This window comes from Pinus tabuliformis, chromosome 4_2, assembly GCF_031772625.1.
Source record: "Pinus tabuliformis cultivar Carrire ecotype Pingquan chromosome 4_2, CPIR1, whole genome shotgun sequence".
NCBI lineage: Eukaryota > Viridiplantae > Streptophyta > Pinopsida > Pinales > Pinaceae > Pinus > Pinus tabuliformis.
Genome location: NC_142304.1, coordinates 914,899,168 through 914,916,794, shown reverse-complemented (window position 1 = coordinate 914,916,794; position 17,627 = coordinate 914,899,168). Strand labels below are relative to the sequence as shown.

The following is a 17,627-nucleotide window of genomic DNA, read 5'->3' as shown; positions in this document are numbered from 1 at the left end:
TTATGTAGGCCAAGGAGGCTAATTCGAACTCCTAAGTTGTGTATAAATACAAATGAGATGAGCTGATTTGCTTATCATCACTTTGGATTGGATCTGTTCTCTCTCTTGAGATTTTCACACTTTTTTCTAGAGGATGAATTGGAGCTTTATGAATGAATTTTGATGTGTGGATATTGGTCTATCTTCTCTTGGAGCTTCTCTCTTGTCAATTGTGAATGGTTGGATATATTTTGTTACATGTAAGTACACGCTTTTAATGTTATTCTTGTTTTACTGTGTCGTATACATTGGACTGGGATTTTCGTTGTTCTAGGACTAATTGTTGCATGCATTTACTGCTTAAAATTGTGGAATTTTGTCTCTATTATAATATCTCTCAATGTATGGTCCATGTAATATGAACGAAATCTCCTAGGGGTAATTCTATCAAAGAATTTGACTTTGATAAGCCATTTGCTTCGCACATCGAAGTATAAAAGCTGCAAGATTGTTTCTACTTGACCTATAAGGCTAGTGAAGTGATCTTGAGCAATGTTGCACGAAGCAAAAACGCTTTTTGGAAGTAGGGACGCGGAAGCGTCATTTTCCAAAAATCTAGGAAGCTAAGCGTCTTGGAAGCGTCTACTATATATATATATATATATATATATATATATATATATATATTGCATTTATATTCAACACAAACATCCCTGTCAGGCCAGGGTAACTCCAGAATGGGCAGAAGAAATTGATTGATTATTTCATTAGACAGCTATTGTTTATATACATAAAATGGACGGATCAGTTCATCTTCTTGATGACTGTTCACGTTCCAGGTTACCCAACCGTTGAAGATTAGGTGTGAACATTCCCCCCCTTAATCTGAAGGGATGTTGGTGAGTCCAAGCATCGTTCTGAATCTTTCAAGCTTTTCTCTTCCAAGCGCTTTGGTGAAGATGTCTGCAATTTGCTCATTTGTGGAACAATGACGGAGATGGATTGTTTTGGCCTCAACATGATGTCGGATCAGATGATATTTAGTATTGATGTGCTTAGTACGATCATGGAACTTTGGGTTCTTGGCCAACTTTATTGCAGAGGTGTTATCAATCATGAGTGGAGTTGATTGTACTTGTTTTACCTGCAAATCTTCAAGAATTTTCTTGAGCCACACAATTTCTTTCATTGCTTCAGCTGCTGCCACGTATTCTGCTTCTGTTGTGGAATCTGCTGGAACTGATTGTTTGCGTGATCTCCAGGAGACAGCTCCTGATCCAAGACTCATAGCATACCCTGAAGTAGATACCCCAGTTTCTTTGTCTCCATCGAAGTCTGAATCAGAGTATCCAATCAAGCTGAAGTGATTCCAAGGTCTTGAGTTCCCTTCAAGTACCTTAGAACTCTTTTTGCAGCAGACCAGTGTCCCTCACAAGGCCTTTGCATAAACCTGGAGAGGATTCCAACAGCAAATGAAATGTCTGGTCTGGTAGTAGTGAGGTAGATGAGACTTCCTACAAGCTGTCTATATTTTGTTGCATCCTCAAATTCCTTTCCTTCAATAGATGTGAGCTTCAAGTTTTGTTCCATTGGAGTAGAAAGAGAATTGCACTCTGTCATGCCAAATCTGTTTAACAAATCTCCAATGTATTTCTTTTGAGAAAGAAATATGGATTTTGGATGTTGGGTTACTTCAATGCCAAGATAGTAATGAACATAACCCAAATCAGTCATTTCAAAACTTTTTCCTAATTCTTTCTTTATGGAAGCAATATAGCTTTCATTGTTCCCTGTCATTAAAAGATCATCTACATATACCACAAGATATACAACTGTTTTGCCAACTTTCTTGACAAATAAAGTTGCATCATCAAGATCAAAATGTTTGAAGTTGAGTTTCAGAAGATGCTCAGTTAGTTTTTCATACCAGGCTCGTGGTGTTTGTTTGAGGCCATACAAGGACTTCACAAGTTTGCATACTTTGTGTTCATGTCCTTTCACAGCAAATCCTTCAGGCTGGGACATAAAAACATTCTCTTTTAGATCTCCATTCAAGAATGCAGTTTTTACATCCATTTGATGGACTTTCCAACTGTTCTGAGCAGCTAGTGCAAAGAGTGTCCGGATGGTGGCCCATTTTGCTGTGGGGGCAAAAGTTTTCTCATAATCGACCCCTTCCTTCTGTGCAAAACCTTTTGCCACAAGCCTAGCTTTGTGCTTGTCAAGTGAGCCATCAGCTTTGTACTTGTTCTTGTAGACCCACTTGCAGCCAATTGGTTTGGTTCCAAATGGAGGATCAACCAGCTTCCAAGTGCCATTCTTTATGAGGGCATCATACTCCTTCTGCATCGCTTCTTTCCATTCATCATGAGAAGCAGCTTCTTTGAAGGAAGTTGGTTCAAAATCTGTAGACAAGTTCAATTCACAATCATAAGTAACATCCATATCAACAGGTGAATTAGAGTTATCTACATCACCTCCATCTTGTCGGTTTGTATTTCTGGTTCCCGTTTTTCCAATTTCATCAGGATGAACACTTTCAAGTGTCTTTGTCAGCCACTTTGGGGGACCTTTCTGAGATGGTCCAGGCTGCTCTGTTGATTGAGTTGGGACTGAATCAAGATTGAGTCTCCCAATTCTATCAATTACATCACTTAAAGGATCATCCGGTGTTGGAGTTTCATGCACGGGAGATTGTTTTTCAGAAGAAGATTCCACATGTTGATCTAGTATAGGAATCCCCCCTTCAAGATGTGGAATCTGATTATCAAACTCTTGAAATTATTTCGTTTTTGTGAATCTATCCAAGCGATCAAGTTGCCGCTCAACAACATTGTCAGATTTGGATGATTCAAGAAAAATGACATCTCTAGATACAACAAACTTTTTATTTACTTCATCATAGAGACGGTATGCTTTAGAGGTGTTTGAATACCCCAGGAAGATACACTTACGACTTCTAGCACCAAGTTTGTTTCTATGTACCTTTGGTATTAAAGCATAACAGGTGGAACCAAAAATCCTGAGATGTTTTACCGAAGGAACATGTCCATACCACAATTCATAAGGAGTCTTGTTTTTTTATAGCACTAGATGGACATCTATTCTTTATATATGCAGCACATAGAACAGCATCAGCCCAAAACATTATCTTTACATTTTTGAAGAAAAGCATGGATCGTACCATATTCAAGATTGTTCTATTCATTCTTTCTGCTACACCATTCTGTTGGGGATTATAAGGTACAGTTGTTTGATGTTTGATCCCATGTTGGCGAAGATAGTTTTCAAATTCATTTGATGTATATTCTTTTCCATTATCAGTGCGAATAGACCCAATATGAGATTGTGCATCATTTTCAATCCACTTATGAAAATTCTTGAATGTTTGAAAAGCATCAGATTTGTTCTTCAATAAATAAACCCAACACATTCTGGTGTAATCATCAATAAATGTCATGATATATTTATTTCCATTTGCAGAAGGAACAGGCATTGGACCACATAAATCTGAATGAATGAGTTCAAGCTTCCTATGTGCTCTTGAATGTGAATCATGAAAAGACTGTTTGCTATGCTTTCCTAGAATGCAAGCATCACATTGCTTATGTTTTCTAGGAATTGTAGGCAAACCAGCAACACCATTTTTCTTTAATAAGCGGAGACTGTCATAGTTTAAATGTCCAAATCTAGCATGCCATAATAAACTTGATGGAAGTGTACCTTCTTCATGATGAGAAATATATGAGAAATGTTGTGCATGAGCAGAGGTTCCTTGCAGTTTAAGAAGTCTTTCTTCTTCTATACCCCTCATGACAAGTGAGTGGTCAGATGCCTTTCTTACCTCAAGCTTTCCATCAAACATATGAATGGAGTGACCTTGCTGGCGGATGTGGACCAGGGACAGCAAGTTTCTCTTGAACTGTGGGAGATATAGAACATGATCCAGAAGAAAGTCTGGAAGACCAGGCAGTTTAAGCCTGATTGTGCCAAGCCCTGATGGCTTGATTTTTGACTGATCTGCAAAGTATACTACTCCATCAACATTGTCAGTGAAATCTTCAAAAAAATCTTTCCTATGAGTCATATGACAGGTTGCTCCTGAATCAAGCAACCAATCATTTTTCGAAGAAACAAGTGAAGCATTAAACTAATCTTCATTTACTCCAATGTTACATTGTGCCTTAATATAGTGAGCGGATTCAGGTGCTTTAACTTTGTCTGTGTCATCAGTTTTACCTTTCTGCTGATTTCTTCTCTGCTCAATTTTGTCCCATGGTAGCTTGCATGTAGAAGCGTCATGTGATCCATTTCGTTTGCAGCGAATGCAATGCAGATCTGCCTTTTCTGCTTGAGAATGTCTGCCCCCCAAATTAGTTGTAGAAGACTTGAAAACATGCATATTTTTACATAAATCAAGATGGATATGGAATCTATGATTCCATTGTACATCAATGATTAATTATTCGAACATCAACCATCTATATTCTAGCAATTACAAACATACATCAAATTTTTAAGCACATTATAAAACATAAAACATTTAAGCATATTATAAAACATAAAACATAAAACATAAAACATATTATCTAGAAAGTGAGCAACTGTCAACATTAGTCATGTTCAAAATTCAAATAATAATGTTTACAAAATAGGCCACTTGGCCACCAACAAGACAAAAATGTTCAAATTCACAACAACCCTACAAGTCTAATCTATGACAAAAGTAGTAAATTGTGAATATAACTACTAATCTCTCCTCCTTCCACCACGAAGAGTATGTGGCGGTGGGCCTCCATGTGGTGGCAATGAAGAAGATTGTGGACGTGGAAGTTGTGGCACTAAAACTGATGAAGACGAAGCCCCTGTTGTTGGTGTTGAATCATGGAACCTGGCAGGGTTGCGGGGGAGCGCCCCTCCCCCTCATTCCCGCTCCCAATTCGCGCTCCAAGTGGGAGCGGCTCCGGAGCGACTCGAGAGCGCGCTCCCAAAAACGCTCCCAAGGAGGGAGATTTTTTCAGAATGCGCTCCCTAAAAAAAACACTCCCTGCTTTTTCAGGAGCGTTTAGCCTTTTTTGCAATTTTTTTTTGCAGTAATGTTCCAAATGCAATTTTTTTCAAAGAAACAAATAAGTTTTGAGTGGGGCAGCTTAATGATCAAGCCTATGGCCCTAGTATTGATATGTGATTCATGGTAATGTTAAATTCTTAAAGTAAAAGTGACATTCTCCTTAATCTTCATTTTCATCCTTTTACTTAAATTTTTAACATTACCATGAAATGACTCAGGATGTTTGAGAGTGGTTCCGACCTCATTGGATTTCATATGGAGAAAGTAGAATTTTATATTTCATTCAAAATCCAGCAGACTTATCAATTTTTCAGGATTTCAGGATTGGGGGATTGCAATGTTTCCATTGAATTTTGTCATGTATTAGGGTATGGAACTATGGAACTCGTATTTAATCAAGAGCACCAATCCCTCTATGTACCTTGATGTTAGTAACATTGGTTGTCAAACTCCTCTATCATGACCCTCCTAAAAATGTACGCATCACTCAAGAAAAATCTTGAGTTGACATGCTATGATTTTTCTATCTTATGTTAATGCTTAGAGGGTGATATTAATGACAAAGATCCCTATACAGATACAGAGGTCATGACAAAGATACCTTTGGATATTAATGCTTAGAGGGTGATATTAATGATAAAGATCCTGATTTTCCAACAAGACTAAAAAATTAGTCATTTCTCGTGGTGGCAAGAGGCCCAAGCATAAGCAATAGATAATAGATTTACTTGCCTTTTCTAGTTTCTAGTAGTTTTTATAACTATTGACTCTTTCATATTTATTATGATATTTTTTTAAACAATATATGACAATTTAAGTTTGAAGTTGGCAATTATAACTCATTAGTAATGAATTATGAATATGATGCTTCATGAAAGTTGAAAGTTGTTTCATTTCATGTTAGATATTATTTGTTTTAATGGTTACATTTAGCTTACAAGTACAACTTTGGTGATCAATGATGATAAATGTTATATATTGAATTTTGAAAGATTGAAGCTTTAAGATTGATGATTCATGAGACTCAATATGTTGTATGTTACTATGTTACTAACTTGTGGACGTGTTTGATGAAGATTATAACTTCTAGATGATTGTTGTTATATGGTTCAATCTATGTTTTTTTTTTATGTTTTTTATATCTAATTCATCATTCTACATGTTTCTATTGACATATATGTATCAAAATATAAAAAATATATATATCATATAAAAAATTCTCTGGGATTCGCTCCCAAACTGGGAGCTTCTGAAAATGTCGCTCCCGCTCTCAAGTAACACTGGAACCTGGGAACCAAGGGACCAGATGGGGGTGGCATCTCAACTTGATCATCATCATCCTCGATAAGAGCATCCTCTAATTGCTCTAATCGCAACACTCTATCCTCCAAATTGGGCTGCTATGAATTCCTGTCCCAAACCTTAAGGTCTTTATTAGTCTTTGCATCATCATAGTAATGGGACAACAATCACAAGTTGTAATGAACATAAACCAAGCTCTTTGCCCGGTCTAAACTCAACCTATTCCTTTTAACAGTGTGGATGAAAGAATAAGAGCTCCAACACCTCTTTGCAGAAGAAGTGTTTACCACATATGATAGCACCCGCAATGCCAAAGTCTGTAGAAGCGGAGTAGCACCTCCATGCATGTTCCACCACTCAAGAGAAGAAAAAGTATTTCGACCACTAATTGCATGCATGCTCCCAAATGGACTAGTGCTAAGCATATAGTTGCTCAACTATTTCCGTACCATGGCAGCCTCCTCCTCATTAGGGACTAATTAATCCAATGCAATCATATATTTTTCTAGAACCTCTGGATCTAAGTGTGATTTTCTCCTGCTACCCTCCCTAGGTGCTGGTGTTGAAATCTATGAGGGTTGATAGTATTTAGGTGTCAAAACATATGCTAATGCATGCAATGGAACATTTAGCATATCCCATCATTTTTCCACCTCTGAACGAATATAATTGTACAAGGTGATATCTCTAGGCTCAATACTGTGTTTAATATGCCCCAACATGCTATCCATTTGCTCATACACCTCCCCAATTATTGGCCTATCTGAATCTGCAAACTTGATCACGTAATAAACTGGTTTGGTGAATTGCAAAACATAATTAACATGTGACCAAAAGAACATGTCAAGAATAGTGTCCTTGGCTGCAATAGCACCATCTCTATTAGTGTTAATTTCCTCCCATGATTCAGAGGTCACCATATTAGTTAAATCTTGTCGCACCTTCACTCGCTGCCTAAAGGTGAGGTAATAACTTGCAAATCTTGTTTTTGCAAGTTTAAGTAACTACAACTTGGAGTAAGTGCCATAACAGTAGTTTACCCTTGTATGCCCTGTGATAAATTTAATGAGTTGCTTCCCTCTCTTGTAAAGCTCATTAATCCACCCACATTCTTTATGCTTTGCAATATCATGCATCAAAAGGTTCAATGTGTGCACCAAGCACCCAAACCAAAAGATGTGTGGATGAGTACGCTTAGTAACTTTTCCTGCTGCCTTACAATTTGCTGCATATGTGATCACTTGAACCACATTATTAGGACCAACATTTTGATTGATTGCAATAAGAGATCTGCAATGTTTTGGGAAGTTGCACTTATGGAGGAGGAGTCATGACATGTAATAAATACTGTACCACTAGTGGAAACACCAAGAACATTTATCAAATGTTGGTTTCTAATATGTGTCCACCCTTCTGATACAATGGATACCCCACAATCCACCCACTCATTTGTAAAACGTGTCAAAGCTCTTTGAACCTTTGCTTTTTCTCTCTCTAATAACAATGTACTAGCTTTCTCATAGTCGGGGGCCTTGTATCCTTTTGGGGCTTCATTGATGGCCTTTACCATTTCATGCCAATAGGGAGAGTGAAGCACATTGAATGGTACAACACAGGCACAAAGAAATCAGACTATCTTTCCATCCACATCATCCCTCCCAGCAACATTCAGGAAATCCCCTATTGTTCTTTACCTCTAGAGCTTGCAGAAGTACCATGTGGAGATGAGCTACCAAATCTAGAGGTTGCACTTGATTTAGATTGAGTTTTTTGTTTCTTGTTTTTTTGTTGTGTAGCCTCCTCTATTTGGATGTATTTTCTTCTTTGTTCAATTGAAACCTTTAGGCAAATTGCTATCCCCACGACACCCTTTTTCTCATCACTATCCATCACCCCACAAAGATGCCTCCTCACACTGTTATATGAACCATTATATGGTTTTCTTCCATGACGACCATGAAGGCACAAAAACTTGTAGCTTCCACCACCTTTTCCCCTTTCAAGTTTGTTCACATAGTTCCACAAGGGTGTCAATGCAGCTTTTCCCTCTAATGTTTCAGTGTTCTCATCAGGTTCATCCCCTTCCTCTTCAAACCCTTCCTCATCATCATACATTGGGTCACTCATATGGGGACTACCATTCTCTTCTTCTCCTTTTTCCCTTCTATTCCTACTCCCCCTTGCCATCATGAAAACCAAAAGTGGAATGATACATATAAGCCCAAAAAACACCATCTTGGAATATGAATATAGGTGGTGGACAACATGCAAATAAATGAGCAAGAAGAAAAAATGGGAAAGAGTAGGAGAGGGAGGAGAGAAATTACAAAAAACAATGACAAAAAAAAGGGGGAGTTTGGGGTTTGCACTTACCTCTTTAGCTCTTGTAGATGGAAGCCCTTCTTTACTCCTCCAAGCTCCTCCTCCTTCAAAGCTCCTAGCTCCTCCTTCACTCCTCCAAGCTCTCCCTAACTCTCTCTTCTCCAAGCTCTCTTCTCCTCTCTTTCTCCTCTATTCTCCAAGCTCTCCAAAAACATAAGAGTGAGCAAATGAGAGGTGAAAAGGAATTTTATCCTTTTCATTCCATCCCTAACCCAACACTAACCCATCCCCCAACCCAACTTATGCCAAAAAAATTAAAAAATAGTTTAAGTGGGCCACACAGCGGAATGGGTCGGCGGGCCCACGGAAGTGGTCAAGATCCACCCAATTTCGGCCCCGATCCGCCCTCCGAAAAGCAGATCAGTAGTACGGAAATGCGGATAGGGCCACACGGTTCCCACAGGCTAGGAATCGTCCAACACGATTCGATCTGTGTTTCGGCTTTTTGGAGGGCAGATCGAATGCGTTTCCGTACAGAACGTGGATCGGGCTTTGGAGCTAGGGGGTGGGGATGTTTCCTGCAATACTGATCTTGAGGCCTCATTGACTGGGAATCAAGAAATCCTACTCATATTCATCATAGACTCCATTCTCCCAAAGACAAAGCAATGATCTACTAAAAGTTGATTACCAAAATTCACATTCTTTCACCTTCTTCCAGGTCTAGCCAAGTTGGGGTATGTAGGGCATCAATTTCCCACCATGCTAGCCCTCCAAAAAATTCGATCTCCTAGGGTTTCCTACGCTGGTGTTTCCTCAAGCTCTCCTCCAATTTTGAAGCCATTCTGACAGTGGAGTTCAGAGAAAAGCCAAGCCCTAGCTACGGGATCAAACTTTGCCTTAGCATCCCCAAGGCTAGTACCTCATAGGATCAAATCAACACCTTCAAGTGAAAATTATTTCTTTGATCCTTTCCCCACCTTGTCTAGGATAAGAACATCATTGGTTGCTATACTCAATCCCCCTATCCTAGACCGGGTCCACTTGGTCCCGTGTGGTCCCATTCTTTTGAAAAGACAATTCTTCAAGAACCATCCAGGATACCAATTACAATAAGGATTTTAGGGATTGGGAAGTTCCTTCACAAGTCATATCCCATCAACCCAACCCTTAAATCCTCCCTTCCTTTCCCTAGAAGACATTGCACTTTGCTTAAAAGGCAAGCAAGCCTTATCTTTCTAACTCTTCCAGGAAAGGGATTGTTTGGGTCACTCCACATCATTCATTGACTTATCCTTCATCGATGACTCCATAATATACTGGGTCTCCTCCCATCGATGAAAGTCCGTAAATAGAAGTGAGCCTTAGCTGAGGTGACAGTGGGCTAAGCCTCCATTTGTTGCCCTTGGCCTAGAATTTTCCCTTTAGGTTCCTTGCTAGTTCGAGCGGTAACATGTAACAAGCAATTGATGCAGATTTTTCAAGCCACGGTGAGAAAATGGGTGCATAGCCTAATAAGCATGATTATGTTTGAACTGTGAGCTCTGCCAGCTCAAGATCAGGATCATAATTTGCATTACTTAAACAAGTGATCACTTTTGAAAACTAATTCACTCGCATATTTCATTTTCCTATATCTAGTTTAAAACAATGTGTTACCACATTTTGTGACCTTTTAGGATGGACTTTTATCCACATGACTTATTTTGATTTTGTTTGTTTTTAAATGCACCATCTGGACTTTCCAGACTTGATGATTTTAATAGACCTATTGAAGCTATGATCAAGATTGCTTGTATCGTTTACAGGAACATATATCGGGGAAGTGGTTGAGGTGTAAAGATCTAGAATACAAAAAATCTGGATTTATAAATGTGATCCCTTGTCACAAAAATGTTACCAGTAAAGGATATCGTGCATTCATCTACAGGTAACCCCTTTCTAACACCTTTGTCCTCCAATCATTGTATCTTTACATATCTTCTCCACAGTTTTCTGCATCTTATGATTTATATTCGTTATTAGTACCAAAATGGACTTTTATCTGTAGCAGAATGGCATCATGGCCCCCTTTCTTTCAAACTGATTTTCAAATTTCTGTTTTTCACATAGATCATTTAATCTCTACTTCTGACATTATAACATTTATTACTCAAGGACACACACACACATTTGGTTTTATTACAAACTATGATTAGCATGTCCTCAATTTGTATGATTGAAATGTTGCTATAAGGAAGACTTCTCTTGGTAGCTCTTTTGAGTTTCAATCATGAGTAACAAGAAATTTTATAAAATTGAATGTGAATTATAAATAATTGCAGCGGTGATCATGACATGGTTTTTCCATTCCATGGAACTGAAGCCTGGATAAAATCCTTGGGATATGATATCGTTGAAAAATGGAGGCCTTGGTTTTTCGGTGATCAAATTGCTGGGTATGATTCAAAGCCAACACTTTTACAGAAGTATGAGTATGGTCAAATGAGGCAAGAGAGGAATTTTTTTCCTATGAATCCAAGAGGTCAATCTAATGATTTAAGAAGTGCTACTAACAGTGTTTTTAATATTGAAACGTACACAGATATACAAGAACCTATGATCACAATTTGATGTATGCAACATTCAAGGTAAAAGATCATGCTTTGAAGCCAATTTGAATCTTTGGGTATTAAATTATTAAGAGAAATTTCATAAATGAGTAATAATTCTGTTATGAATTCCTGAACATGTAGAGTTTGTGAGACAGCTTGATGATGGCTTTTGCAGGGAGCTGGACATACAGTCCCTGAGTACAAGCCTCGAGAAGCACTGGCTGCATATACGAGATGGCTTGATGGAGAGCCTTTGTGAAAGATATGGTTGTTTTTTATGCTAAAATTACTTTAGAATATTACAAACAGGAAAAATGATTTTAGTCTCGTGGATAAGAGATATGGATATCAATAAGCATGATAGGACCTATTTGGTCAATTTGAATTCAGTTATTGGTATGCTAAGGATATACCTGAAATAATCTTTATACGTCATGATTATATTAGGGAAATGTCATCAGGAAACATGCTCCAAGTGGCCCCACTACCAAGGATGGACTTGCTTTAGCTAGGGCATCGTTTGTAAAGCCTATTTATTTTTCCAAGATCACTGAGGACTTGCACCTAACCTCGTCCCTTTTAAATGCATGCTGATGCTATACAAGTAGTATAGACCACCACAAGACTGAGAGCTTAATAGGCAGCTCAACACTTTGTCAACCTCACTGGTGAGCATATAACACTTCCACATTAAAACTCAAGGTTAATACCTTCAACTTTTTAAAATAAATGACCTCACATATAACGTTATCCACACTTCCACATTAAAACTCAAGGTTAATACATTCAACTTTGTAAAATAAATGACCTCACATATAACGGGACCCGCATTAAAACTCAAGGTTAATACCTTCAACTTTGTAAAATAAATGACCTCACATATAACGTGACCCAAAGGACTTGTGATTGGTGCCTTTTTTCTTTGGAGAAAATATTGTCTTTCAAAGAGAGAATTTGCACATAATCACTTATCCTAACTCATATGCTCAAATTCATCTAGATACCAGCCAGTGATAAGTTAAAGCCCAATACACGACTTAAGATAGTCAAGAAGGCTAAACATAGTTTTTTTACTTGCACACTTCATGTACCTGCACTACTGCTAAAAGAGCATACATGGAGTTGGATATATATATATATATATATATATATATAAACTCACATATATGATTTGTATAACTGAGCCATACAAATAAGCTATACTCTTCCCCCTTCAAATATCTTTGAAAAAGACATATAAATATGTGGTGGACTATATATTATCTTAGCATTAGGATAAAGGTTCTAGTCTCAACCACTAAAAGAATAATTGTCAAGGTCCATGGTTTCATGACTGCAACAAGCTTCTGCCTGTGTCCATTACTGCACCACTTGACCACAACTTTTAAAGCACATGAATAATTAATCGACAAAGGATTAATAAATTCTATGTCAATATATCCATGGCTTTAGTAAGGTAAGCTAACATCCAGAATAGAAGACAAATTAGGCCCATATTAGGAAGTTAAATACAACTAGGCCATTTCAATAGACTTACCAAAAGCTCTCCAATGATACCCATCACAGTTGTATACCAACAATATTTCGTAATACTTATTCGATTTGGAATAAGAATACTTATAGTATAATATGGATTTGGAATAATTGTTCACTTTGAGATTTACTCTCTTTTTTTCCAATGCTAATTATATTAGAGTTACAACAAATAGACGTAATACTTATAGTATAATATGGATTTGGAATAAGAGTCTCCACTTTCAGATTTATCCCCTTTTTTTAAATACTACCTGTATTAGAGTTACAAAAAAATTAACATATGTGTTACAGCAAGAATCTCTTCGCATGAAAGCTAAGAAGGCTACCATATGACTCTATGCCCAAGGGACAATGAATCTACATTTTTTTCAAACACATCAACTAGAGCTTTGGCATGATTTGCCAGATTGTTTTTGAATGCTCACAATTCTCTCAATTGTAAGTGGGAATTTTCATAGCTGAAGGAATTTCCATTTCTCTACTTCTAGTTTATTGACGGGCTAGATGGCACAAGCTTTAATCCGAGATAATTTTTGAAGCAGATGTGAAGGAAAATGAATAGTCTCCAGATACTTCAAAACACCAATACATTGTTGCCAAGTAGAATGGATAACAATCACAATCCACTAGGCCAAAGGTAACACTCTTAGTGCAATCATGAGAATTGCAACTTAAATCAACACCAAAATAGAAAATTTACAATTAAAGAAGGATGTATATTATCAAACGAAGAGGATGATAACGCTATCATTGTGCAATGAGAATAATATTGCAGTTCACATTACCAACATTAATAGCCACAACCTCATCCCATTGATCACCAAATCGATAGATGCACACAAGCACCAAAATATTATAGATTGTAATTAATGTAAGGATGCGCCCCATCATCATGATTTTCACAATAATGATTACATTCTTCTCCAAATCCAATTTCTTAAATAGTGAGAAAGCACAAAAATTGAAAAGCATCTCAATGTTGTTAAGAATCAACACAAACAAGTCAATTCAAGCAAGTGGTGGAAAAGGCTTTAAGCCATATACATTTCATAGTATTGATCTCATGATATTAATATATGTACATAGATTTTACCAATTCTAGATCTAGATCTAATTGACAATTCATCAGTGAATCATGACAACACCTTATCAATGGACAAGGTTTACAATTCATATCAATGTGGTCTTCAACATTGTGATTGTCTATGGACTCACATTCTAACATTCCCCCCCTCAATCATAGGTTTGAATAATTGTACCATTAAAACTTGTATCATATTCAACCTTAAACAACTAAACTTAGCTTTGACGAAGATATATAAAAAAAATGCTAATATTTGGACAACGAGTAGTTCATCTAGAAGTGAACAACTGCCATGTCTGAACATTCCCATTCTATTGATTATCATTCCAATAGGTGATTTGATTTATTTGAGGAGATTTGTTGTGTGTAACAAACATAATATATATGTGTGTGTGTGTGAAAAGGTGTAAATGTGTGTGTTATCCACAAAGACACGACTCTTCATATGAAATGGCACCTCACCTAGTATTTATAACATGGGCCCCTCATTTTGTAACATCATCATTCTATCATTCCATCAATTACATATTTATCAAGACATTTATTACAAATATATTTCATCTTCAATATCAAACAGAATATTGTTTGTTTTCTACATTGTGCTAGAACTTCCAGCTGTTGATTGATTTTAATGACTAATAGGATTTCAAATCATGAAGCTTGACTATCATCATTGTTATCTAATATTCCTCTTTGTTAGGTGCTAGGTGAGAAGTTTGTTGAAAGCATCCAAGCTTGAGCTTTGGATTCTTTATGTGGTGTTTTTTCCTGGTTGACCGTTAACCATCTTCACTTGATTTGCTAGTTTTTTCTTGACCACTACCCATCTTCCGTTGATACTGGTGGTTTTTGGTTTAACATTAACCATTTTCACTTGAACAATATAGTGGTCTTAGGTGACGACTAACCAACTTCACTTGAATAATGTAGTGGTTTTGGACAAACACTAACCATTTTGATTTGAATAATGTGGTGGTTTTGGTTTACCACTAAACATCTACACTTGAACAATGTGGTGGTTTTGGATGATCACTAACCAATTTGATTTGAATCATGTGGTGGTTTTGGTTTACTACTAAACATCTCCTCTACCCTATTAATGTGTAGGAGAATTTCATTATTGTACTCCCCCCTCAAGGTGTAAGCGATTATCCTTTCCATCAATGTGCTTCCCGCCTTGAGGTGTGGAGAGCAACATCTTTAATTCATGTTTTAATTTCATAGAACATATAAAATTGAATCTAGATCATGTCGAAAATTATTTGGAATAATTTCTTGAAAGTTTTTTTCTTGTCATTTCTCCGTGTAAATGTCTTTACTTATGCATGAATTAGAAAATAAGACTTATGCAACTTCTTTATTTGTTGATTCCATCTCCAAGAATTTACCCAAGCGTAATGAATTGCTTTCTTAACCTTCTTTCAATATTTTGTAGAGGTGATTTTTCTTCTCACAATGAAAGCAAGGATGAAGATCAAAATACTAATTCTACAAGTGATCAACTCTATGACAATGTTGACACTTATGCTTTTCTACAATATGTTGATCATCAATTGTATTATTGAATTTTTGAACCCTCAAATTTCCATCAAGAAATTATGCACTCACAATCTGAAATAGTTTGGAGTAACTTGGGATATGAAAGTTGGTGTTGTCCATATATCCTAGACCATATTAATTTGTTGCATTATATTTCTTCCTAGCACCTTACAATGTTGTTGGACAGATACATGTACAACTTCATCATCATCTGCAATTGAAGTTGTGTTATTGAATAGCTTATGAGGAATTTTTATTTGAAGCATCATCATTATCACTGAACAGAGGATTCTTTTGATCAAAGACCAATTCAGAATGCTTCACTGTTTCCTAATTTTTTAGATGCCACAACTCATCATAGATAGCAAACAAATCTTTGTTTGGATGACTTGCAAATATGTAATATGTTGAATACTGGGAGGGGGGTGTGAGTCAGTGTTCTTATTACTTTGTACTGTTTAAGGCCTTTCACTTCAATACTTATTTCTTTTCATAGTTATAAAATAAGTAGCCAAAGAAAAACCATACAAAATCAAATTGACAAATAGAACACGAGATTTAACGTGGAAGACCATGCGGGAGAAAACCACAAAACAATTTTTTCTTTAGATGATGATTGTAGGCACCAATCCATAGGTATAGAATTTGCAAGAACCCACTTGTAGGAAACACCTATCCCCTTCAAATTTGCAGGCCCCAATCCACTGGAGACATCAATCCCCAAATTTTTGTAGGAACCCACCTATAGGGAACACCAATCCCCTCTTGATATTTGATTGGAATAAAGCTTGTTACAATCTAATCTGTTCTTTGTTTTTCACTTTCTATACAACCTCAACAAACACTTCCGCTATTACAATTTTCAACAAATGTATTTTTTGTGCCTTGCACACTTGCTATCCCTCTTACTATTTCTTATATACATTCATAGATTTTTTACTCATACTCAATGTTCTCTCTCTCGTTTTCAAATTTTTTTGATATCTTAGTCACACTTTGTTTTCTTTTGCATAGGATCAACAACAACTTCAATGGTTTGTCAACTTTTGTATTTTATCCCTTTTCTTTACCATGGGCATCAATCCATGGTATTGACCCATGATAATTCCACTTGACTATGTCAAGTCCTTGACCTTGTTATCAAACCGTTTCATGTCACCATTTTTGACAAATTCAAACATTGGTTAGTATAACAATTTTGACTGGTAATCATGTGCGAAGCCTCAGTTTCAGCTCCCTCGAATTTGGTTGTAGCTTTATTAACCCATAGAACTAGGTGTTATGACCAAGGCCCTGCCTGATTGAGCACTTACGACTTATTGGGTATCGGATGGCCCCTTTCTTTGCATGTTGTTGTGACCACTATCGTGACCTAGCTTACCATGTCAGTACTCCTTTAGTCACTTTGACCGTCGCCATAGCAGAGTACATTGATGTGTAGCTGTCCTAGTACCCCGATACTTCGATGTTGTCACTTGACATACATTCTCATGACTGGTTTATGTCAACTACTGCAACTGACAAATTTATTGTTACATTGGGACTTTACATCTTAAATTGGCCTAATCCCAGTTCGTTTTGACACTCTGTTGCTCCAATGCCCTGATGCCCTATTGTGGGACCCACAATTGCTGTGAATGTTGCTATCACGTGCTTTATGTCTGTTGATGATGAAAGCACCAAACTTAAAATGTAAAACCTTTTTGCAAAACACATTCCCGTTCTAGAACCATGTACCACAAAACCATGTCCTATTTCAGACATTGAACATTAGCCCTTTCCATTTCTTGCCAAACATGATATGAATAATTCTCTACTGCACTTTTCACCAAATTAAATTCTACATAAGATAAAATGGAAACTAAGAAATATGCTAGCACACACATAAAAATTGTTAGTTATTTTTGGACAAATGTCCCCTGAAAAACCCAACTTGGGAAAACTGGTGTAGCAGTATCAGGGTTTATTTTATTATTCAACACCTAAAATCTGGGTACAATAATTTGGATATTCTACTGACAAACCAATCTAAGAGAAATACTTGCAAAATTATTGTGAGGAGTTTTCCTCATCCCACAACTAATTTTTGTCCCCATAATTACCTCCTCAACGACACCCAATCCCTTCTGCGTAAATATTGTGCAAACCCTACTACAGCTATCTCCAGAAAACTCTGCAAGCCTTATCTCTATCTTTGTCT

General features: G+C 36.9%; 1 protein-coding gene across 3 annotated transcripts in view; it reads left to right on the top strand.

Moving 5' to 3' along the window:
* The window catches only part of LOC149172639 (serine carboxypeptidase 1-like), a 242,069-nt gene extending 230,326 nt beyond the window's left edge, over window positions 1-11,743 (top strand). For all 3 annotated transcript variants that reach the window (XM_089424394.1, XM_089424392.1, XM_089424393.1), the window contains 4 exons: window positions 10,483-10,604; window positions 10,999-11,112; window positions 11,259-11,304; window positions 11,444-11,743. In XM_089424394.1, the coding sequence (XP_089280520.1) occupies window positions 10,483-10,604; window positions 10,999-11,112; window positions 11,259-11,304; window positions 11,444-11,527 (366 nt within the window). In that variant the 3' untranslated portion in view covers window positions 11,528-11,743. The remainder of the gene's footprint in view (window positions 1-10,482; window positions 10,605-10,998; window positions 11,113-11,258; window positions 11,305-11,443) is intronic.
* Window positions 11,744-17,627: the final 5,884 nt, after the last annotated feature.